This window comes from Thermothelomyces heterothallicus (assembly GCF_042370625.1).
Source record: "Thermothelomyces heterothallicus CBS 202.75 unplaced genomic scaffold P884_scaffold_44, whole genome shotgun sequence".
In the NCBI taxonomy this organism is placed as follows: domain Eukaryota; kingdom Fungi; phylum Ascomycota; class Sordariomycetes; order Sordariales; family Chaetomiaceae; genus Thermothelomyces; species Thermothelomyces heterothallicus.
Window position 1 is genome coordinate 66,471 of NW_027192605.1, and position 22,530 is coordinate 89,000.

Below are 22,530 nucleotides of genomic sequence, written 5' to 3' on the forward strand. Positions count from 1 at the left end.
GGGTGGTGGCGACGGGCAGGTCGCGGCTCAGGCGGCGCTGGACGTCGCGGTCGAAGTGGTCGTCGTGGTAGTGCGCCAGCAGGACGCAGTCGACGGGCGGGAGCGCGGCCAGGTCGGGCACGGCCGGGTCCGTCAGCCGCGTCGCCGTCACGCCCGGGCCCGGGTGCACGTGGCGGCCGGCGTGCAGGCAGTTGGGGTCCGTCAGCAGGCGCGCCCCCGCGTAACTCATCCACCGTCGTCGCGGTCCCGATGAAGTACACGGACCCCTCCACCGCTGCTGCTGCCGCCGCCGCCGGGTCTCTCCTCCCCCCTCCCTCGATGTCCGCGGCCGACTGCTTCTGCTGCTACTGTTGCTGCTGCTTGCTGTGGGCGACCGGCGAGACGGGTTCTCGGTCAGGGTGGCGGGTTGCCGCCCTCAGGATGGGGATGCGCTTGTTAGTGTTGAGGACCAGAGGCGGGAGAATCGTCTCGCGTATCGGTCTCGGGGTTTGGGTCGGCGATGCCATTCTGTTGCTTCTGGTGCCGCAGTCTTTCTTCTGGTGTCCCCGAAGGTGATTTTGACGATGAGGACCCAGATGGCACGAGTTGATCATCATGCTGTAGCTTTTCGTGCCGTTCCTGCTCGAGCCTGCGCTCGTGTTCCTCTTGAGACATGAAGTATTCCATCTTCGTTTATGGCTAAAACCGGGACTGTGGATGGATCATCTCGGCGTTTGCGTGGGTGATGTCCCCTTGAACTAGTTATCAGAGGGTAAGGTGACGCCCCGTTGTCGTCATCGATGTATACGCTTGGGTCCACATGATGAGCTACCTGCCAAGATCGAGGTCCCGCAGCACCAGGCAAGCGTTGCTGTGTAGTGAGAAAGAGAGAGCAAAATTAGAGCAAAATTCTTGCATCAATCCAAGGCTTCCGGCCGAAGGTCTGGCCTGGTCGCGGAGCGTGGCTGACCAAATCGGCCGGGAACCAATTTGCACCGTCACATTTGGGTTGATGTTAAAAGAAGCAGAAAATACAAATTGCCACTGTTGCATTTCCCCTCTGAATGCAAACAGTAGCTAGGTTAAGGACAAAAATTGGCAATAATCGTGTTCAAAAATCCAAAAGTGCAAACAAGTCAGCTTCCGCCCGGCCCGATAGTTATGGCTTCGGTCTTTCGGAACTGACACAAGCCCACGAGATTCACCCGACGCGGAGTCTGCGGTGCGGAGACAGAACCTCTCAAGTTCACTCGGGGAAGTGGAGGCAAGACTCGGGATTGCGGGATCGGATGCCATCCAAAAAAACTACAAAAAAAAACGCGGGATTTCCCGAGTTCCGCTGTTGCCGAAGGAGGGCCGGAATCGCGCAAGACAGGACGCTCGGGCCACCGCTGCCGCGCTTTACCAACTTTGGACCGAACCTTTTTTTGAGCGGCAGCTGCCACGCAGTTTCTTTGTTTTCTTTCCACCAACCCTCCTTGCATCTCCAGTCGCCGTCGACTCCAACACGGTCATAATATTCAAGATGTTCATGGGAAGCCGCATCCAGACCCGCGCCTTCTCGGCGTCGGCCCGAAACGTAAGCCCTGCAGCACCCGAGTAAAAACGCATTGGCTTGCTTGCTTGCACCTGTCCGAAGGGGACCGTCTTCCCTCGGGTCGGAGGCGAATGCAAAGTCCCTGCATCGATTGGTGCACCCTCCGCTGGTCTGCTGGCGATGCAATTGCTGCAATTGGAGCCTTTGACATGCATCCGCTGACAACCTTCCTCCCCCGCAGCTCTCCAAGGTCGCCGTTCTCGGTGCCGCCGGTGGCATTGGCCAGCCGCTCTCCCTCCTCCTAAAGCTCAACCCCAGAGTCACCGAGCTCGCCCTCTACGATATCCGCGGCGCTCCTGGTGCGTCAACTCCCGTCTCTCGAACCTGGCTTCCCCCGTTTTCTTCCTCCGCCTCCTAACACACACGGGTACCCCCCTTTAGGCGTTGCTGCCGATGTCTCGCACGTCAACACCAAGTCGACCGTCAAGGGCTACGCGCCGGGTGCCGCCAACCTGGCCGCCGCTCTCAAGGGTGCCGAGGTGGTCCTCATCCCCGCCGGCGTCCCCCGCAAGCCGGGCATGAGCCGTGACGACCTGTTCAACACCAACGCCTCCATCGTGCGCGACCTGGCCAAGGCCTGCGCCGAGTCGGCCCCCAACGCCAACATCCTGGTCATCAGCAACCCCGTCAACTCGACCGTGCCCATCTGCGCCGAGGTCTTCAAGGCCAAGGGCGTCTACAACCCCCGGCGCCTGTTCGGCGTCACCACCCTCGACGTCGTCCGCGCCTCCCGCTTCGTGAGCGAGATCAAGAACACCGACCCGGCCAACGAGAACATCACCGTCGTCGGCGGCCACAGCGGCGTCACCATCGTCCCGCTCTTCAGCCAGAGCAACCACCCCGAGCTCTCGTCCAACGCCGAGCTCGTCCACCGTGTCCAGTTCGGCGGTGATGAGGTCGTCCACGCGAAGGAGGGCGCCGGCTCTGCCACCCTCTCCATGGCCATGGCCGGCGCCCGCATGGCCGAGTCGCTCCTCCGCGCCGCCCAGGGCGAGAAGGGCGTGATCGAGCCCACCTTTGTCGACAGCCCGCTCTACAAGGACCAGGGCATCGACTTCTTCAGCTCCAATGTCGAGCTCGGCCCCAACGGTGTCGAGAGGGTCCTGCCCGTCGGCAAGGTCGACGCCAACGAGGAGAAGCTGCTCGAGGCCTGCTTCGCCGACCTCAAGAAGAACATTGAGAAGGGCAAGAAGTTCGTTGCCGAGAACCCGGGCAACTAAAAAAAAGCCTTTCAGCTAGACAAATAATCGACCCTTGCGGATGACCGGGGCTTGGAGGGAGACCACCACGTCTTATGCCTGTGTCCCTGTGTTCCTGTTCGCGTACAATGAAGCACAAAGCGATGCTCTCTGATGCATGTATACTAGCAATGCAATTTCTGATGTTGAGTCCGGCAGGGCGGCTTGCGCTAGAGATCGTGACCCATGTATTATTGATTATCAACTGCGGGCGATAACTGCGGACGATGGTCCACCGTCGACCACCCCACTCCATGTATTCCCAGGCCCTCTATTCTCTACACCCACGCTGTTGTTATACATACCAAAGCCCGCAGAACAATTCGGTACACTTGTCTCTTTACAGACTCGCTCGCTCTTAAGCTGCCGCTCTCTGTCCTCCAATCCGAGCCCTGAGCGCTGCCTGCCTTTCGGAGAGCTTCCTCTCGAACTCAGCCACCTTCTCCATTCTCTTCCGCTCTTCCTCTTCCTCTCTCTTCTTCAGCTCCGCCGCCTTTCGCTCCCGCTCCCTCTCAAGCTGCTCCGGCCTGCGCTCCGCAATGTCTCGCGCCTTCAGGTCGCTAAACAGGTACTTGAGCACCACCTCGATGACGTAGCACGCGACGTAGTCCAGGATCATGACCGCGGTGATGGTCGTCTTGAACTCGTCCTTGAACGGAACCAGCTTCATGGCCTCGTTGAGCTCGGGGATGAACTCGGTCGAGCAGGCAAAGGCGATGGCCGTGACGCCCAAGATGCCGTAGAACATGCCCTTATTTTCCGACAGTGACTCGCGGAACGGCCGGCCCTGGTAGTTAACGGCGAAGGTGGAGATCTGCTGGATGAGCTGGAGAAGGTAGACAGCCGAGTTGAGGAGCGAAGGAGAGAACTCGGCCTCGAGATCGGGCGCTTCGGAGCGACTAGAAACGTTTCGGGTTAGTGATACGCGGGCGATGGGGTATAATCCGTATGGAAGGGGAAGACCTACGGTTCCAAAACCTCGCAGTACTGCGCAATGTAGATGAGAGTCGCAACGTGCACCGCAAACTGGCCGAGGATTGACCCAATGATGTAGAAATTGAAGATGTTGGGCTGCGGCCGCTCCTTGGAGAGGCCCTCGACCGACTTGGCACGGGAAATCGAGAGGAAGCACACGCTCATGAGCATGCCGCTGATGGTGATCTGTCCGTCGCCAAACTTGATGCCTTCCAGGTACAGAACACTCAAGCTGTAGGCGCTGATGAGGCAGTTGAGCGCGAGAATCTTGTACATCTGGATCGTGGCCACCAGCGTGCACCGGCCCTGACGGATAATGTTGGGGATGGCGATGACGTTGCGGAGCTTGGAAGTGAACGGCGCGGCCACGGAGGCGTCGCCCAGCTTCAGGGTAGGCGGCTCGTCGTCCATCTCGGCGTCCATCATGGATTGCGTGAGCTTGTCGGCGAATCCGGCAGCCTTCTTGGATGCCTCGGCCTGCTTGGCCTTGCGAGGGTCCGAGTCTATCAGCTGCTGGGCGGCGGGAGAAGTGACCGTCTCAATATTGGTGCCGTTTGCCTTTGCAAGCTGCTCAACCGTGACACCCTTCTTCTGGGCCTCGCGCTCCATCGCCTTCTGGTAATGCGGGTTGGACGGTCCGGGTGGGTAAAGATGGGCGATCATGACGGGAACCGGCGGAGGCGGCTGGCCCCAGCGCTTCATGAGGTCAACCTGCTTCTGGTAGAGGTCCTTCATCTTGGTATTGCGCGCGTGTTCGGCAATACGAGTCAGGTCTTCCTGGGTGCCGTTGAGCAGAGCAACACCAATGTGAGCCTGCTTGAGGGCGCCGACATCGTTGGTGCCGTCGCCAGCCATGAGGGTGTAGTAGCCCATGTCCTTCAGGCCCAAGAGGATATCCTCTTTCTGCTTTGGCGAAACGCGGGCGTACACCCATGTATACCGCAGAAGCGTTTTCCAACCGACCTGGTCCTTGAACTTGTTCAGCGCATATCCAGTCACGCAGAGGTCCTTCGTCTTGATGATCTCCGGGTCGATAGGTTTGGTCGGGTCGACGTCAATCCGGACCTTGTCGTCAACGCTGCGCCAGATCAACGACTCCTCGCCGTGCACGCTGTGCTCCGGAGCGTCCAAGATGAGAACATCGCGGTCGACAATCTCGACTTCCCTGGCAACGTGAACAGCGGTGAGCGGGTTGTCACCGGTAATCATGACGACGCGGTGGCTGCTCTCGCTGAGCATTTGAACGGCCTGCTTGGCATCCTCCTTGAGAGGGCACTGAAGGACGAGGAAGCCGGCAAAGTGGAGATCTGCCTCGACATTTTCGCGCTTGAGATCGTTGATCTTGCTCGCGCCGAGCTCGCCTTCGGTCGTGAGATGCTTGTACGCCAACGCCAGGACCCTGGAACCCCGGCGAGTGAAGTACTTGAACGTTTCCTCATAGTCCTTCGGAACGGTAACCAGCATCTTCATGATCGTCTCGGGGGCGCCCTTGACGGCTACGAAGGTACCTCTCAACCTGCGGCCGGTGCTCGGGTCGGTGGCGTTGATGGAGGTAACGGAGCTCTGGCGCTTGAGAGCAGACGAGAATTGGAAGCGGCGCTTAACTTGGACGGTACCCACGGTTCCGGCAGCCCCCGGCTTGCTTGTCAGGATGTCATTCTTCCCCAGGCTCCAACCAAGGGCGTTCAACGTGGCCTTCTCCATCGGATCACCAACGATGTCGCCTTCGTCAAGCTTCACCAGGGCATGAGCGGACGCGAGGACCAGAGTGGTCTCCATGCTGGTTGCATGAACAGGGCTCATGCGGCTGTGGGCACCGTCAGACTCCCGAGGCGTGTTGGTACCGGAATGGCCGAGCCCGAGACCGGCAATACCCTCGACCACCAGGTCCTCGCCCGTCAGAGTGCCAGTCTTGTCGAAGCAGGCCACATCGATGCGACCAGCAAAGGGGATTCTGAAGGGTTCGGTGCAGAAGATGGCATACTTGGCAAGCGCCGAGAGGCTGGTGTTGACAGCCAGGCTGAGCTCCATGGGCAGCTCGGGCGGGACAACGCTCGTGACGATGAGGATGCAGTCGAGCAGCAGCTTGGAGCGCTTGCGATCCTTGCGCACACCTTCATCCCAAACGTACCACGAGGCAGCCAGGGCGAAGACGAGGAGGAACAGGATGAAGAGCAGCGCCTCGGCGTTGTTGGCAGACACGCGCTCGGTCGAGTAGATCATGGTCCTCACGAGGCTTCCCTGTGAGGTCTCGAAGCCTGTCTTGGTGACGATGGCCATGGCACCATTATCAGGAGGCGGAGGGACGCCGGAGGCGAGTTTTGGCCTCTCCTCATCGGCACTGCCATGGGTGATTTGCAGGACCTTGGTGCCGCCCCACAAGAGGGAGTTCTTGTCCAAGCCTTCGGGATCAACGGGAGCGTCGCCGGGACGGAGCTGGATCGAGTCCTTCAAGAGCGGGGTGCTTTCACCAGAGAGCATGGCCTCGTTCACGATGGCGGTGCCCTCGACGAGGATCATGTCACAGGCCACGCCACTGTCCTCCTTGGTCCGGGTGACAGATACCAGGTCGCCCGGCAGCAGCTTGTCGCTCTGAATCTGGGTCCACTTTCCAAGACGGAAGACGTATATATCGTACGGCTTGATGCTCATGCTGCGGAACTCGGTCAAGGTGCGCTGGCGCTGCCACACGACGGTGCTCTCGAACATGACGAGCATGAAGAGAGTGAAGAGCGAGTAGTACCAGTACTCGTCCAGCAGCCAGAGGCCGACACAGAAGACCTGGAAGACGAAGAATGGTGCTACGGCATGCTCCTTGAACAATTCGGTGAAGGTCGGAACGGGAATGTCGAACGTGTTGTTGCCATAATGCTGCTCGAGGCGCTCCAGGTCGACAGCACTCGTGATACCTTTTGACTTCTGAAACGTTTCGAGCTTCGGCTTCGGTTCTGTGTCGATGGTGTACACCAGAGTTCCAAACGATTTCGTCTCAGGGTTGTAGAGGAAGCGGCGTTTCTGGAAGAGGAACGAGGTGTTCGTCTTGTCACCGACCTAGGACGGATTGGGTCCGTCAGCGCCTGTCACCGTCCGGGGAGAGAAGGGGCTTACTTTGGTGCGCTCGAGCTTGCAGATATCGGCAGAACCGGCATTCGCGGCGGGGATGACCTTGATCAGCAGCGCGTCATCGACAGAGCGCGCCTTCTTGGCGGTAAATGCGGCGTTGAGGTTGACGCTCCAGTGAGTGCAGAGCCAGACCAGCGTCTGGCAGGTGACAATTGTGCCAACCCATACGAAAGTCCATTCGGGCGCTTGAATGTGCTTCTCGTATAGCTCGGGCGTCAAGTAGTAGCGCAGAAAGACAGGCCAGATGATGGCGAAGGGCCAGACGTAGGCGTGCTGATACAGGGGTAGCGGCCGCAGCAGCTCGGCGCTCTGGATCTGCTCGTTGTCGACGAGCGGCGCCATGGCTGATCGAGCGAGCGGGGGTTCACAATGGCCGTCTATGGTGTCCTCATTGAAGGAGTGGCCGGGCCGGAGCAGTGTGGGTGGGCGCTGATGGTGGGAAGAAGGAGAAACCTGGAGAAAAATGGCCCGATGGAATGACGAGCGCGAGTTCGTGGGATGCGGACGTTTCTGCTTGGCCCGCTCGGCGTGGTGGCATCTTTCTTGGCGCCGGCGTGTGCTCGCGGCGGGCAGCTGCTGCCACGTGGAACATTTGGTAGCAAACCCCCAAAAGGCCCAAAGACTCATCATCAGGAAGCCTCTGGAAGAGCAAGCAATTTTCAACGTTACTTATAGGGGCCAGGCTATTTCACTCCTACATAATTATCTAAAAATGTGCCATTCAGTTTTGGAAAGCTGTCAGATCTTAAGACGTACACTTGTAGAAAGGAGTTTGGCTTTTTGAAGTCATCTGGAATAATTAGCTAGCGGAATACTCCGTACAGACACCACGTCCACGCTCTGTAATTGCCTCAGCCCGCTTTGGTATTTCTAACTACCGATTTTCCAACCCGCCTTTCTTCGTGATGCATTGTCTCCGGAAAGAAAAACACTGAATCCATCACCTCGGGCTGGTCACTGCAGAACATGCAATAATTAATTAATCGCTCGGATATCAAAGCAACGACTTCTAATTAGATTTTGTGATACGGTAGGGTTGGCTCCAAGCATGATCTAATTCGAGCTATTCTTAAACACTCTTCAACTCGCGGCAGCCGTGCGGACAACGTAGATTGGTCAGATGTCGTATCGCCTCTGCCAAAACTAAACACCGTGAAGTCCAAGTCCAACGCATTGAAGGCCCGCCCACAAATAATTACTTTATGTTTTCCTCCATATATGTTGCCCTCTGTATAATAATTACGTACGGCCTTTGGTGGGATCTCAGGAGGAGACCAACAGTGTTGAGGGTTGAAGTTCATTTCTATGAGAAGAATAGCAGCAAGAGAGCGCTTCAGTTTCCCGTCGAAAGTTGTTGTGTCGAGTGAATCTCTCGCGGCCAGGGACCTCCTCGCTAAAAAATTCAGCGAAGACGCATGTTCTCATACAGCGAGACCATCATGGCGGCTAGGTGCTAGGTCCTAATTCTGGCCTATTTATCCCTTGATATTTGTTTTCTCTTTCTTCAGCTCCGCGAAAAGCGATCGGACCACTGACATGCCAAAAAGGCGAAATGAGCGAAGGACCCTCTCCAGAGTCAACCCCGGGAGCGACAATGCAAAGGCGCTCTGGCCCACTTCAGCCCAAGAGGGTGAGTACCTTACATACGGATTACGGTGAACGTGACTTCGGAGGCAGGCGGGAGGATGTGTCCCGTCATATCCAGGGAAACTGGCTCCAGGGTTATCCGCGTGAAGCGGCCAATGATAAACAACGGCTCCTGCGGACTTGTTTATGCCGATTGGCAGACGAGCTTGTCGCCAACCACCACTGGCTTGAGGGTGGCACGTTTCGCAATGCTTCTATTTCTACAGAAGGATCCTAACATCTGACGGCGTTTTTTCAGCTTCTGACCCCGAAGATTTCAGGCCACAGGCCCAGTGGCTTGTGGCCTGCTTAATGGGTGTGATTCTTCTGAGAGAAACGTACGTCCGCTTGGAATACTGCACTGTTGTGTTTTTGCGGGCTCCCTGTAATGTATGTACGTACCGTTTGCTTGGCCTTGTGTAAACGATAAACGATCTGTTGTTACCACGGACTCTGCTGTTGGGCAAAATCAAGTGGCCGTGTCCTTCAACGAAGAAGATAGGTAAGTAATTCATTAGCCGCTCAACCTTCGTAGCTCGGGCCTTCGGACCCAACTTTGCCGCCAGCGCCCTTCCTGTTTTCATATTATTGCCCAATGTAATCATCTTGTCAACGGAGCAGTCGTCACGGTTCTGTCAATCGGTTAAACGGGGCTCGTACGGCCCATACCTTCTTCTTTCGGGCGGGCTTGACGGATATAACGGGCGAAGTACTCCGATTGGTTCCAAGTTTGCGAGGCAGTGACACGATCCAGTGTGCGGACAAAGAAGGCACCAAACGACCATCAACGGAGATAGAGCCGAATAATTATGCCACACTGTCGAGTTGCACATCGGACTGCGGATATACCGGGTTCCAGGAACTTCCCGAAACCGAAAGATGTGAGTAGAGCGAAAGATTTAGATATCGGTCCTGGCGGGCAGTTGCCATTTGGCTTCTTCTGCATCTGCTAATTAAATAGCCAGGACCAACCACCGACAACACTCCTCCTCTCTACGTTCGTCTGCGAAGAAGCCAGTCCTGCCTGTCAGCAAAAAATGAGTGCCGCGACAAAGCTCATTACCCGGCCCTTGGGCAAAAATGGCCCTCTGGTGCCGCGCATCGGACTCGGCCTGATGGGCTTGAGCAGCGCCCACGGTGTGCCCAGACCTGACTCTGAGCGACTCGCATTCCTGGACAAGGCATACGAGATGGGAGAGACCTTTTGGGATACGGGTACGTTCGGTTTTCCTTATTTTTCATTTTTTTCCCAGACAACCATCATCTTCTTGCTCTCTTTAAAATGGTGACATTGAATCTAATGCCCATGCCGCACAGCCGACATGTACAACGATTCCGAAGACCTGCTGGGCAAGTGGTTCGCCGCCAACCCGGAGAAGCGCGGATCCATCTTCCTGGCCACCAAGTTCGGTTACCGCCGCAACGAAAAGGGCGAGCATGGCATCGACACGTCTCCCGAGTACGCCCGCCAGGCGATCGAGAGGTCTCTCAAGCGGCTCGGGACCTCGTACGTGGACCTGTACTACCTGCACCGGCTCGACAAGGTGACGCCTGTCGAGAAGACAATTGCCGTGTTGGCCGAGCTCAAGCGGGAGGGCAAGATCCGCCACATTGGACTGAGCGAGTGCAGCGCGTCGGCCTTGCGCCGTGCCCACTCCGTCGAGCCCGTCTCGTGCGTGCAGATGGAGTACAGTGCCTTCAGCCTGGACATCGAGGCCCCCGAGCACGCGCTCCTGGCCACCGCTCGCGAGCTGGGCATCGCCGTCGTGGCCTACAGTCCGCTCGGCAAGGGCATGCTGGGCGGCGGCATCCGGTCGGCCGAGGACGTGTCGAAGCCGGGCGACATGCGCGCCGCTTTTGCTCCCCGCTTCGCCAAGGAGAACCTGGACGCCAACCTTGCCCTTGTCAACAAGCTGACCGAGATCGCCGCCAACAAGGGCATCACCACGGCGCAGCTGGCCTTGGCCTGGCTGCTCGCCCAGGGGGACGACATCTTCCCCATCCCAGGCACCAGAAATCCCGAGAGGCTGGCTGAGAACCTCGGCGCCCTGGAGGTGACGCTCACGGAGGACGAGGAGAAGGCCATCCGGCAGCTTGCCGACAAGGTGGCGGGATCGAGACTTGGCGCCATCTTGACCGATTACTACTTTGGTGACTCGCCGCCCCTGGAGGATTAAGGTTATTATTTTCCATTGTATCGCTCCGTGCTTGTTTTCGCGTCGTGTTGGAGGGAGGAATTTAGCCTGTAATTATTGTAGCGTGACTGGCATTCAAGCTAGGGCATAATTTAACATAACATTCTCCTTGCTGTTATCATTAGTTACCCCGGTGGTTTGCTCGCGATGGACCTCTGCGAACGTGTTCCTGCTTCCTCTACCCAACATTCCACTTCCGCAATGACTGATTGCTTCTTGCTAGCTGAGCGTATTCACGTGACGGGTTGAAACTGACAAGTTCATGAAAGCTATATCAACATTTACCTACGAGAAATCGCCCAGCTAATTAAGAACTGAAGGGGCATAGAATCCATCACGGTAAGAAGAAATCAAGCCACCGAAACGCCGGCACACTGAAAAAGAGAATAAAAAAAGAGAAGAGAAAGAAAAAGAGGAAAATAACAGTAACAGACTCAGCACCCTCCTGAAAGGCAAACACAATTTGGGTTTCCGTATTTTGTCCACATCAGCCCCTTTTCTTCAGCAGAGCCGGGTACGAGGCCGACCCGGGCTCATCAAACGTCTCAATGAGTGCCGCCACGGCCGGATGCAGCCCCGCGGCAATAGCCCTGCGCATCCACTCGTCCATGGGTACCACCTCGTAGGGCTCCTCACGGCCCTTATGGCGCGCGATCTCGGCCATGCTATGCATCGGGATGACGATATCACCAACATTGTTCACGTACTTGATATCCTTGCTCTCACCGCCACGCAAGAGGCCGCCCACAACATCGTCACAAACGCTGCGCACATAGACCAGATCGAAGCTGCCCTTGTTGTGATCGACGCGGGGCACAGCGGTGATGGCGTGCGCGTAGTGCAGCAGCGCGTTAACCCAGTCCATGCCGGCACGGTCGTTGGTGGCGTCGGCACCTTCGCGGACGATGGTGGACGGGCGTTGGATCCAGATGGGCAGGCCGGTCGCCTCATGGACCTGCTCCAGCATCCGCTCGCACACCCACTTACCGCACATGTAGCCATGCGCGCCGTCGGGGGGCGGCAGGGCGCCGGTCTTGGTGGCGGAGATCTCCGGGAAAGCGTCAAGCCCGGCGAACAGGGCCACGCCGGCGCTCGAGATGTAGTGCAACGGGATCATGCGGCGCACACACTGCTGTACAATCTCCCTCGTGGAACCAACATTGGTGTCGCGCACGGCCGAGTAGTACTTGAGGTGCGACGTGTCGGAGCCGTTGTGGATGACGGCGTCGGCCTCGTCAAAGATGGCTTTCTCTTCCTCCTCTGCGAGCCCGAGCCTTGGGGCGCCGAGATCCCCCTCGTAGTAGACAACGCGATCGCTGGGAGGAGGCAGCTCGCCCTTGGCTAGCCGGTCGGCGAGCTGGCGCACGGCGACACAGATGATCTTCTCAATCGACGGCTCGGCCGCGAGCCTTTCGAGGAGGTGGTGGCCCAGAAGCCCCGTGGATCCCGTCAGGATCACCACTCTTGGGACCTTGCTCGGTGCCTTGGTGTCGGCAGACGGCAAGGAGAGCTCTGGCGGACAGGCCTCTGCTTCCCAGTCGATACCAGAGATCCTCTTGGGCGGAGTAGCACTGCCAGGCGACGTCGCTGCGGTGTCGGGCACCTGGCCGTTTGATGTGCTGGCCGGAGTGTCGGCCGTGTTTGTTTCAGAGCTGCTGTCGTCTGCCTTGCCATCGGCCACAGCTCCTTGTCGGACCTCGGGGATCAGCTCGGCGGGAACGCCTTCGACAGCAGCCTCGACGAGGCTCGACATCTGGGCGTCGTTGGCCATGATCTTGAGCACCGGGATGCTGACCTGCAGATTCTTGAGGAACCACGACCGGATGTCGACTGAGATGAGTGAGTCTAGACCCAGGTCGATGCTGCGCATATTCATCATGTCGTCGTCGCCCGTCGAGATCTGAAGGATTCTCCGCAGCTGGGCGGCAAACGCGCTCTTGACAACCTGGAAGACCTCATCCTCGGAGCGGCACGCTTTGAGGCTATCCAGGACGGATGCAGTGTTGGTCTTCTCTTTGCCCTTTCCGCCATCGGTCGTCTTGTTCACGACAAGGCGCGCAAACTTTGGATCAGTGTACCATTTGGGCATGTTGGGCGTGTCGGGAGAGATCTCGAGCAAGCCGGTAGAGATCTCAGGCCCGTCAGGTGAGTCGAGGTATCCCGCCTCCATGACCTCCGCGAAGATCTGGTGGAAGTCCTCTTCGGACAGGTGGGTGAGGTGCGTGTTAGCCACTGTGAGATCGAGTTGGCGCGCGGATTGCGTGATGTAGCCGACGCCGATAATAGCACCCACGTTGGCCACGCTGGAGACCAGGCCGCGACGTCTCCGGGCAGCCGCCACACCGCACATGCCCATGTTTGCAGCGGCGTAGTTGGCCTGACCGACGTTGCCGATGACGCAGTTGATAGACGACAGGAGGACAAAGAAGTCGAGGTCGACGTCGTGGAAGATGTGATCCAGGTGCAAGCTGCCAAGCACCTTGGGCCGGATGACATCAGTGACTTGCTCGAAGACCATGTTGCGTACCATGCCATCTCGGAGGACCATGGCACCATTGAGGACGCCCACAATGGGCGGAAGCGTGTCGACAATGGTCTTGTGTACGGCTCGAAGGGCGGCCTCATCCGTCACATCACAGGAAAGTGTACGGACAGTTACCCCATTGGCCGCATGGTTGTCAATCCATCCTTGGTCGACTTTCGGGTTGCGGCTGGTGAGGACTAGATACTTCACTCCCCGGTCGATCATCCAGTCGCACAGCGAGATTCCCAGCGCGCCCGACAGACCACACAGCCAATAGGTCTTGTCGCTCTTGAAGAGCGGGATGATGTCGAACCTAGTAACTCTGGCGGGGAGCACAGTTGCCGTGGTCCAGTCAACCACCGTCAAGGGATCGCTGGGACGCTCTTTGCCGGCGACGGCCTCAAGCGGGACTGTCGTCGTCTCGACGGCAGCACTATCGTCCTGTCCATATTGGGCAGCGGCCTTAAGTGTCGCTCTTATGAGCTCGTCGATCGATGTGCCATGTTGAGTGGCCCGTGACGAGTAGATTGTGTCGGCGGTCTCCCTGCGGCTGAAAGGGGGCAGCACCGACAAAATTGTCTGTTCATTGTCTGATGGGTCCACAGAGAAGCCGACAAAGAGGGCGACATCTGCTGGCAATACCCGGCTGACCTCGGCCTTCCCTGCATATTCAGGTAGTCGAATCCAGGAGTTTGGAACTTTGTGGGCCTCCTCATCCGATCCGTCCACCGCGAAGATGACCTGGATTTGCTTCTGAGCCGCTTGAGCTTCGATTGCCCGAGCCACGTATTCTGGGGCGTTGTGTACGACAATGGATTGCCCGGGATACAGTGGCTTAAGTATGGCTGCGGCAATGAGATGAGTAGCTGTGACCTTGAGAACCGTAGTTTCGGAGGGACCGGAAGCATTGAGGGGCACGGTATGCTCCACGGGAACTCTGAGCACGGAGACCGGGGACGATACGAGGGCCAAGTACCGAGCAGCGTTGGAATCCGCACCCACGGCGAGGAACCGATGGCCAATGGGGGTCTTGATAGCGGACAGAACGCTCTGGGTGGTACGCAGCTCAATGGTATTGGGCCTAAAACGTCAATATATCAGCATGGATAATTGCATGCTGAATACAAGATCGGGAAAGAGGGAGGAAGGGGCTAAGAGGTGACAATAGGAAGCACATACCTCGTGATCTTAAATCTCTCGTCGTATCTTGACAGCTGCCTCACGAAGCAGTTCCCGCTGTCCTGGACAAATTCAACCTCGGCCTGGCGCAGGTCGACTTCGTGGTCAATAAGCCTCCGTGTGGAGTTTAGGCGGTTGTTTGCGGCCGGAATCATCGTCAGACGAGGCACCAGCTCGCGGCCCTGCTCGTCAATGATTATCTCAGGCTCTATCGTGTACAAGATGTCCCGGCTCCGGAGCTGTTTCGAGTTGAACCTCACGAAGGCCTCAACAATAGTCTTGGCGTCAACCTGGTTGACGTCGGCTATGTCAAGATACTGAAGGTGAAGATCGTCTTCCTCGTGCACCGCCGACCGGCCGAAACCCACACTCATGTTATGGTACGGCTCGTCACGGAGTCGGCCTTTGGTGAGCCAAAGAACAGACTTCTGACCTTCCAAGAAGCGGCGGAAACTGTACCATCTCTCCGGGGTGATGTCTTGGAACACCGGGTGGTCGAGGTCCGCCAGACTGATGATTTTAGCATCGGGGCTTGCGACCTTGTTGGCGTCCACCTCCTCGAGAGTTGGGTATGCGTGCACCTGAGAGCCGAGGCCAGACAGGATACTCTCGATGCCGCGAGCGAGCTTAGCAACGGCCGGCGTTTGGCCACCGACGAGCACGACGTCTTTGACCGGAGGGCTGATGGGCGACGAGAGCGGGTTTCTAGCTAGCTCGATCCGAGTGTCGACGGCCTGCGAGACAAACAAGGTGATGCCAAAGGTGTCGAGCAGTTTAGGGGGTGACATGGTGTCGATCCCAGAGAAACCGTTGCGCTTCAGAATGTCGTCCCATTGAGCAGCATTGACAAGCGGGGACAGCGTGCGGCCCTCGTCGACGCCCCGCCACCAACCGGGCAGGGTGCCGAAGATGAAGCCGGCTCCCACCTGCATCATACCGTCGCTGCTGCCCTCACCGATCAACAGGTACCCGCCCGGGCGGAGCAGCTTGCGCAGATTTCGCACGCTCTCGTCTAGGCTTGCGGTAGCATGCAGCACCATGTAAGCGACGACGACATCGTAGGCCCCCTGAGTGAAGCCTTGCTCGACGGGATCACGCTCGGCGTCACATGTCTTGAAGACGATGCGATCCACCCATGGAGACAGCGCCTCCGCCGCGTTCTCGAAGAAACTAGACGAGATATCGGTAAAAGTGTAACTGTCAAAGCTCCTCCCAATGGCATTGAGGATGTATTTGGTAGCACCTCCGGTGCCAGCGCCTGAGAGAAACAGAATTAGCCCTGCGAAATTCAGAATAGTGGTGCGTCTTCGTACCGATTTCTAGCAGGTTTAGATGGGGGTGACGGTCTGAGATCTGTTTGACGACGCTGCCTAGCCACTGGGCCGACTGCATGGTTCCGAACCCGTGAGCGTAGTATTCATCCAAAAGCCCAGACTCGCGGAAATGCTCCAGCATCGTAGTCTCGCCCTTGAAGACTCGCGGCATGACTTCGCCGACAAGCAACATGATTCTGACATCGGAATTGTTGCCAACTCTGTGGGAGGGGGATTGGTCAGTTAATTACTTATTTGGTACTTCTCTGGAAAACACAAAGGTTGAATCACTTACCCTTTGGCCTTGATTTCGTCCAGAATATCCTGCAGCGTGTCATTCTTCCATTCCTCTTTGGCGAACTTGTTTTCGTCCCGGTCTAGTAGATCCGTGATGTAGCGGGCGTAGTTGAGATAGTGGCACAGCGGAGACTCAGACCTAGCGGGCGAGTCCTGGGGAACATCGCGATCAAACTGCCGCAAGTAGAAGTTGACGATTCGGCTCAGGATCCACATCATGTCCTTCTCGTATTGGGTTACGGGGATCCCGTCAGCAGCGGTGTAGCCATCGGGGTTGGCGGGCACCAGGTCCATCTTGCAGAAGATATTGTGGTCATCACTGGCCCCGGCACCAACGGGCTTGAAGAGGACATGGTCCACCTGCACTGCGGCGTGGTTTGAGCCGTGGAGATAGATGTTGACGTTGCCCGAAAATCCGGACCCAGGGCTCGAGCGGTCCTCGGGATTACAGGTGGAATCAACCTCCATGAAGTCGACCTCGCTTACCCCTTCTGGCCAGGCCAACGCGGAGGGATTCACCCTAATTTTGGAGATCGTTGTGGGTAGGTGCAAGTTCCGCAGTTGCTCATCGCCCGGGTAGCTGTACGAGACCATGATGGACTGGAAGGCAGCATCCAGATCGACGGGGTGAATCAGCAGACCAACACAGTCGGGGGTCGATGCCCGCTTGGCCACGCACGCGGCGCGCCCAAGCTTACGCTCGAGCGTCACGAGGGACCTGAAGGGGCCGCTGAAGTTGTATTCGAGGCTTTCCATGAAGCCGTACAGACGTGCCTCCTCGACGGGGATCATGTGTGGGGGCTTCGGTTGCCGCTCGGGGAGAAGGTTGGGAGACGCATCCTCGCACAATGACAGCCGCAAGTCTGCATCGACGGCAAGTGTGAGATCCGAGGCTGCATCACCGCCTAATGCCGCAGAGTATGAGAATCGGGCCACGATGTGTTCTGGGTGCTTCCGGTCACGCGTGATGTTGGTCAACTCGGCCAGCACCTCGATTCCAGTGTCGTTGTTGCCGCTGAAGGCAACAGCCTGATGGATCGTCAGGTCGGTTAATTCGATGAGTCGGATGTTCTTGCCCGCTGCGAGCACCCGGGCTGCCTCCAGCGCGGTGGCCACGTATCCAGCTGCAGGGAACACGACCTGTCCCTGCACCGTGTGGCCTTCGAGCCACTGCATCTCGCTGGGCTTCAGCACGTTCTTCCAGCGCAGTGCGTGGGCGCTGCTGTCGGGAGTCGGATCGCCCAAGAGCGGGTGGAAGGCCGGTTGGCGCAGACGCATTTGGCGCGACTTTCGGGATTCGCCCCAGTATTTGGTCTCGTGGTTCCACTGGTATGACGGGAGATCCTTGAGGACGCGGAAATGCTGCTTTTCGCCCGAGAGAGCCGCCTCAAAGCTACTCATGCTAACCGATCCCTTATCCAGATGGCTCCACAAGAAGCCAAGGGCGTTTGACAAGGCTTCGATAGCGTGAACGCCGCGGGAGAGCAATCCTTGATAGGGAAGCGGTTTCTGAAGCACCTCCTGGATCGTCTGGCCGGATGGGCTCTTGAGCGCCGGATGGGGGCCAACCTCAATTGCGACGTCAAACGAGATGCCTGACGATAGGGCTGCCTCAAGCGCCGGGGAGAAAAGGACCGGCTTGACCATGTTTTGCACCCAATATTCATCACTGAGCTCCGGTGAGTACTCCATGGGTTTCCCGTCAAAGACACTGGAATACCAAGTGCAGGGACGAGGCAGCGAGGGCTTCCGAGCCTTGATGCCGGCACGCCTCATTCCCTGAAGGTAGGGGTCAGCCGCGGGGACCATGTGGAGCGAGTGGTAGGCATTGTCCACGCGCAGCCGGCGATGGAACTTCTTCTCCTCCCCCATGATGGCCTCGAGCTCCGCGATAGCATCCTCATCGCCTGAGATTGTGACGCTAGATGACGAGTTCACAGCTGCCACGGAAATGCGGCCGGCAAAGTCGGGGTCACTGCAGATCTCCTCGGCGTCGGCGGGTGAGGTGCCCACTGCGAGCATGGCTCCGGCAATGTGACTGCCGTTGGGGCTGCCAGCGTGTTTGCAGTTCAAGCCGCGGTAGTAGGCAACGCAGAGGGCATCGCGTGCTGTCAGGAAGCCGGCGGCATACGCGGCGCCGACCTCGCCGCCCGAGTGGCCCACGACGGCATCAAAGTGGATGCCAGCCGCCCGAAGGAGATCCACGAGCATGATCTGCACTGCCGTGTTGAGCGGCTGCGAGATCGCACTCTCGCCCATCCGAGAGACGGAGGGTGCTGCCAGGATCTCGGCCTCGAGGGACCATGATGGACGGTCCGGCACAGCGAGCTCACCAAGAGACACCTCCAAGTCGCGGATGATCTTGGCGGCAAACGGCGATTCCCTGATAAGTTCGGCCGCCATGCGTGGGTACTGGGCACCTTGACCCGTAAACACACCCAGTAGTTTGGGAGATTCGTCTCCGCTGCGTCTCAGCGTCCTGGTACTGATGTTAGAGTCCTGGCTTTCCAAGCGCGCCAAGATGTTGACTTTCAGCGCGTCGACGCTAGTGGCTGGGAAGGAGATGCGATGGGAAAACACCGTCCGGCGCTCTCGCAGCGTGTACGCCAAGTCGTGGGCATCGATGTCTGGATGTTCTCCCAAATGCGCGGCATAGGCCGAGAGCGTGGCCCGGAGGGAGCGCTCGGACGCTGCAGAGAAGACGAACGGGGTAAACAGCGCTCTATCATTACGTCCAGGGTCGACACCTCTACGGTCATCGTAGCTTTCTAGGATGGCGTGGGCATTGGTGCCTCCGAAGCCGAAGCTGTTGACGCTGGCCCGTCTTGTTTGGACAGCTGGCCAAGGCTTGGCGGTGCGGAGGATCTCCAGGTTCTTGTAGAACGGCTCGACAGAAGGGCTGAGGTTGTCGAAGAGGAGGTTCGGGGGAATCTGGCCGTGTTGAATAGCCAACTTGGCCTTGAGAAGTGCAGCAATACCGGCTGTCCCCTCAGTGTGGCCAAGCACCGTCTTGATGGAACCAACGTACAGAGGGCTGTCGTTACTTCCTGGCCGTACACCTTGATGCCCGCCAAAGAATGCGGTGCTGATGGCCTCAGCTTCAATGGGATCTGAAAAACATCAAAGCGTCAAAGCGTCAGTTCGTGGGCAGCATTTCAAGATCCATATCAGGTCTCACTTACCGCCAGCCGGCGTGCCTGTTCCATGCGCCTCGAAATATTGAGGGCGATCGGCTGGCGCGTTGATGTCGAGGCCAGCCCTTGCGTATGTGCTCTCGATCAGGGCCCGTTGAGCCGTCGCACTCGGCATGGTGAGTCCCGTCGTCGTGCCGTCCTGGTTAAGTCCCGTCTCGCGGATGATGCACTCGATATGGTCGCCATCAGCGATGGCAGCACTGAGCGTCTTCAGCAAGATAGCCGCCACACCGTCTCCACGGGCGTAGCCATTGGCATCCTTGTCCCACATGCGGCCGCGGCCATCGGGCGACAGCATCTTGAGCTTGCTCTCGATGATATATGTCTCAGGGCCCAGGATGACGTTGGCACCACACGCCACAGCCATGCGTGAGTCGCCTGCGCGCAGCGTCTGAATGGCCGAGTGTACGGCTACAAGACTTGATGAGCAGGCCGTGTCGATGGTGACGGCGGCGCCGTGCCAGTCGAAGAAGTATGAGATACGGTTCGACAGGATAGCCCGGGATGTGCCGACGGCAAAGTAGGTCGGAGCGGCATCCAAGTCACGCAACAGCATGGCTTCATAGTCGCCAATCATGACACCCGCGTAGACTGCAGTATCGCTTCCTTTCAGGCCGGCCAGTGTCATACCGGCCGACTCGACCGCCTCATAGACGGTTTCTAGGAGAATCCGCTGCTGAGGGTCCATGGCGCGCGCCTCGATGGGGTTAATGCCGAAGAACTCGGCATCGAAGGCGGTTGGGTCGTCGTTCAGGAGGTAGGAGTGCCTCACGTTGGAGCGACCGTGGTGCGCTCCATCCGGATGATAGAAGCCATTCGCGCTGAAGCGGCTCTCTGGGATCTCGGAGCGCACATCTCGAGGCTCGCGGAGGAGGTCCCAGAGCTTCGAGGGGGAGCTCGCATCGCCAGCGAAGCGGCAGGCGCTGCCCACGATGGCAATGAGTTCTTGTGTTGCAACCTTGGATGGCATTATGACAAGAGTTTCTGAATTGGACACCTTCTTTCAGTACCAACGAAGTTGAGTCAGTTCGATACTGAATAGTGTCGCTGTGGCTGAGCAAACGGGCTTGGTTCAACAACATACTAGTGCCTGTCTGACCGACTAGCCGACTAGTTAAGTGTAGCTCACACATGGGAGGGAGTGTTTTTCCTACCGGCAACGGACTCCAATGATTGGTGTCGAACGGGAGTCGGCACCCCGACGATAAGCTAGGTTGCATCCACGCGGTCGGTTCCTGCATCTCAGAATGCCACACCGTGGTGTTCGTCCGACGCCGAACTGACCCGGCAGTGCGACGGGCATCCGAGTCGGCTTCGGAGCCTCACTACTTAATGATTTACTGCGCGGATAGCAGACCGCAGGCGAATTAACCGGCTGATGTTTTGCGTGAAGGGTCTGGTTCTAGCGCGGTGTCTCGTGCCGAAAGAGGGAAACCGACGGCGGCCGACCTTCCATCGCCACCTGGATACCTTGATGGCTGCCCGCTTGGCTTTCGGATCCGAATTCGCATACGTCGTACGGAGTACGGATTAGAGGTAGCCATTGCCGGCTTTAGGAAACTGACAGTCCTGTCGTGCCAGACTGGAAAGATCTCTCCGCCAATGCTTGTAAGCGCTGGCCACATCCTCTTTCTTCCTTGTCGCAATTCCTTCACGAAGATGCTCCTGATCAGCTAATTACCGGAGCGTCTTGGGATGTAATTATGAGATTGCGTTTGGCGACTGCTGAAGATGAAACATTGATTCACGTGTAGAGTCGTAGCATTGTTACTCCCTCTTTTGTTGTAACACTCGTGCCCTTAAAGTAGGGGCTGGCTTGCTAGCTGAGGGTAACCGTTTGCAGGTGTGATGCTCTCTCGGGGCAGGTGTGTGGTTGAATGGGTTCAAACAAGAAGGAGCTATTACAGCATCATTCGCGGTTTCCGCAACGCGGGGACCAACGATTTCGTTGCGATTTACTCGATTTCTTGGAGCTGCTTTTTGTAGCATTCTTCGCTATCATTCTCAAAACCGTGCTAATTAATAGAATACAAGCAGATTGCTCCATTCCACGCATCCCACTGGTTGTCCGATCCGCATGGCTGCTGCGCGTCGCGTTCAGCTTCTCGAAATGGTAACTACGAGCTTCTGCCCTTTCGACTCCCCGCGCTGTAGGATTTCGACTGCCTTGATGACGGCCTCGAATCCCTCGCCGCACTCGCGGACGGGCTGCGTCGTTATCAGGCCTTGGTCCAGCAGCGACTGCATCTCAGCTCGCCATTCCGATGCGAGGGCGTGTAGATCCATGTTCGCCTTGCGCGTGTAAACGGGGTGGCCGAGGTCAACGTCGACCCCTTGGGCTTCAAACCCCATCACCACCTTGACCTTGACCGACGGCCGTGTGCGCCATCCTTGCGGACAGTCCTCAAGGCAAGCATAGCGCCCGCCCACCCGCGAAAGCGCCCCGAAGCACGTTGCGACCGATTCCGGATCCGTGATGCAGTCGAGCGCATGCTTGATGGGCACTCCGCCGGCAAGCTTCTTGATGTCCTCCAGGCAGCTTTTCGACGTGTACGCAGCGGTTCCGACGGCGCCGTAACTAATCACCTGTGGCGCCGACTTGGGCGAGCAGACGGCGATGGGCGCGTAGCCTGATCTGCTCGCGTGTTCCTCGTGTTAGCGAGACACCGTGTTAGCGAGACACCACATCGCGCGATTCTGTGTCTTGTGGTTGTACTGACTGCTTCAGCATTTGGATGGTTATGATGCCCGTGGCGGTAGCTCCGCCGTACACCAACACCGGCAGCGGCTTCTCAGCCGGCTTCGACGGCCGTCCGGGCAGGCCCAGCGCATCCGCGGGAGATATGGCCAGACAGGCAGTGCCCCATCCGATAGCGCCAAGTGCGGCGGCCCGCGTGTCGCTCCAATCCTCAGGGACTGCGAGAGCTAGGCGCGAGTCGCACACGGCATACTCAGAGAAGGCGCCGTTGTAAGGATTGTTCGGTCGGTAAGGGAAGTCGGCGCCGCAGATCCGCGTGCCAGGCCCGTAGAGCGCAGATGGCCCAGCAAACTCGACAACGCCGCAAAAGTCGCAGCCAATCGTGTTCCCTTCCATAAAAAAATGGGTGATCATCTTGAAGTCGGTAGGGTTCAGCCCCACGGCACGGACGCGAACGAGGACATGGTAAGGGGTCGGCAGCTCCGGTACTGGCTGAGAGCGCGATACAGCGAGAGGGACCCGGGTCGAGGGGGAAGGCTGTTTGGACTGAACGACGGCCGTTTGGACCGTGAGCGCCATTGTTATCTTGGTA

General features: G+C 58.0%; 6 protein-coding genes across 6 annotated transcripts in view; 2 read left to right on the forward strand and 4 right to left on the reverse strand.

The window, feature by feature from the left end:
• Window positions 1-651, reverse strand: part of P884DRAFT_288256 (uncharacterized protein) — a 1,536-nt gene extending 885 nt beyond the window's left edge. Inside the window, exons 1-3 of the mRNA XM_069443932.1 lie at window positions 349-651; window positions 259-303; window positions 14-224 (exon numbers count right to left, since the gene is read on the reverse strand). Coding sequence (XP_069293347.1) covers window positions 14-224; window positions 259-303; window positions 349-596 — 504 coding nt within the window. The 5' untranslated portion in view covers window positions 597-651. The remainder of the gene's footprint in view (window positions 1-13; window positions 225-258; window positions 304-348) is intronic.
• Window positions 652-1,421: 770 nt separating this feature from the next.
• On the forward strand, window positions 1,422-3,024 carry P884DRAFT_232976 (lactate/malate dehydrogenase). The gene is made up of 3 exons (XM_069439867.1): window positions 1,422-1,558; window positions 1,758-1,875; window positions 1,958-3,024. The coding sequence occupies exons 1-3, from the start codon at window positions 1,505-1,507 to the stop codon at window positions 2,794-2,796; spliced, it is 1,011 nt and encodes a 336-aa protein (XP_069293348.1). The 5' UTR covers window positions 1,422-1,504; the 3' UTR covers window positions 2,797-3,024.
• On the reverse strand, window positions 2,965-7,369 carry P884DRAFT_102491 (uncharacterized protein). The gene is made up of 3 exons (XM_069437029.1): window positions 6,898-7,369; window positions 3,782-6,840; window positions 2,965-3,713 (listed from the first exon to the last, which is right to left on the reverse strand). Exons 1-3 carry the CDS (start codon window positions 7,252-7,254, stop codon window positions 3,173-3,175), a joined length of 3,957 nt encoding a protein of 1,318 aa, XP_069293349.1. The 5' UTR covers window positions 7,255-7,369; the 3' UTR covers window positions 2,965-3,172.
• A 2,206-nt stretch (window positions 7,370-9,575) lies between these two features.
• Window positions 9,576-10,715, forward strand: P884DRAFT_281242 (NADP-dependent oxidoreductase domain-containing protein; the record flags this gene model as incomplete). Its single annotated transcript, XM_069443517.1, has 2 exons — window positions 9,576-9,753; window positions 9,856-10,715. 2 exons carry the CDS (start codon window positions 9,576-9,578, stop codon window positions 10,713-10,715), a joined length of 1,038 nt encoding a protein of 345 aa, XP_069293350.1.
• Window positions 10,716-11,220: 505 nt separating this feature from the next.
• Window positions 11,221-20,210, reverse strand: P884DRAFT_212825 (polyketide synthase; the record flags this gene model as incomplete). The annotated part of the gene is made up of 5 exons (XM_069439174.1): window positions 11,221-14,338; window positions 14,437-15,694; window positions 15,750-15,970; window positions 16,045-19,080; window positions 19,225-20,210. The coding sequence occupies 5 exons, from the start codon at window positions 20,208-20,210 to the stop codon at window positions 11,221-11,223; spliced, it is 8,619 nt and encodes a 2,872-aa protein (XP_069293351.1).
• A 1,127-nt stretch (window positions 20,211-21,337) lies between these two features.
• On the reverse strand, window positions 21,338-22,517 carry P884DRAFT_212694 (chaperonin 10-like protein; the record flags this gene model as incomplete). Its single annotated transcript, XM_069439163.1, has 2 exons — window positions 21,338-21,875; window positions 21,961-22,517. The coding sequence occupies 2 exons, from the start codon at window positions 22,515-22,517 to the stop codon at window positions 21,338-21,340; spliced, it is 1,095 nt and encodes a 364-aa protein (XP_069293352.1).
• Window positions 22,518-22,530: the final 13 nt, after the last annotated feature.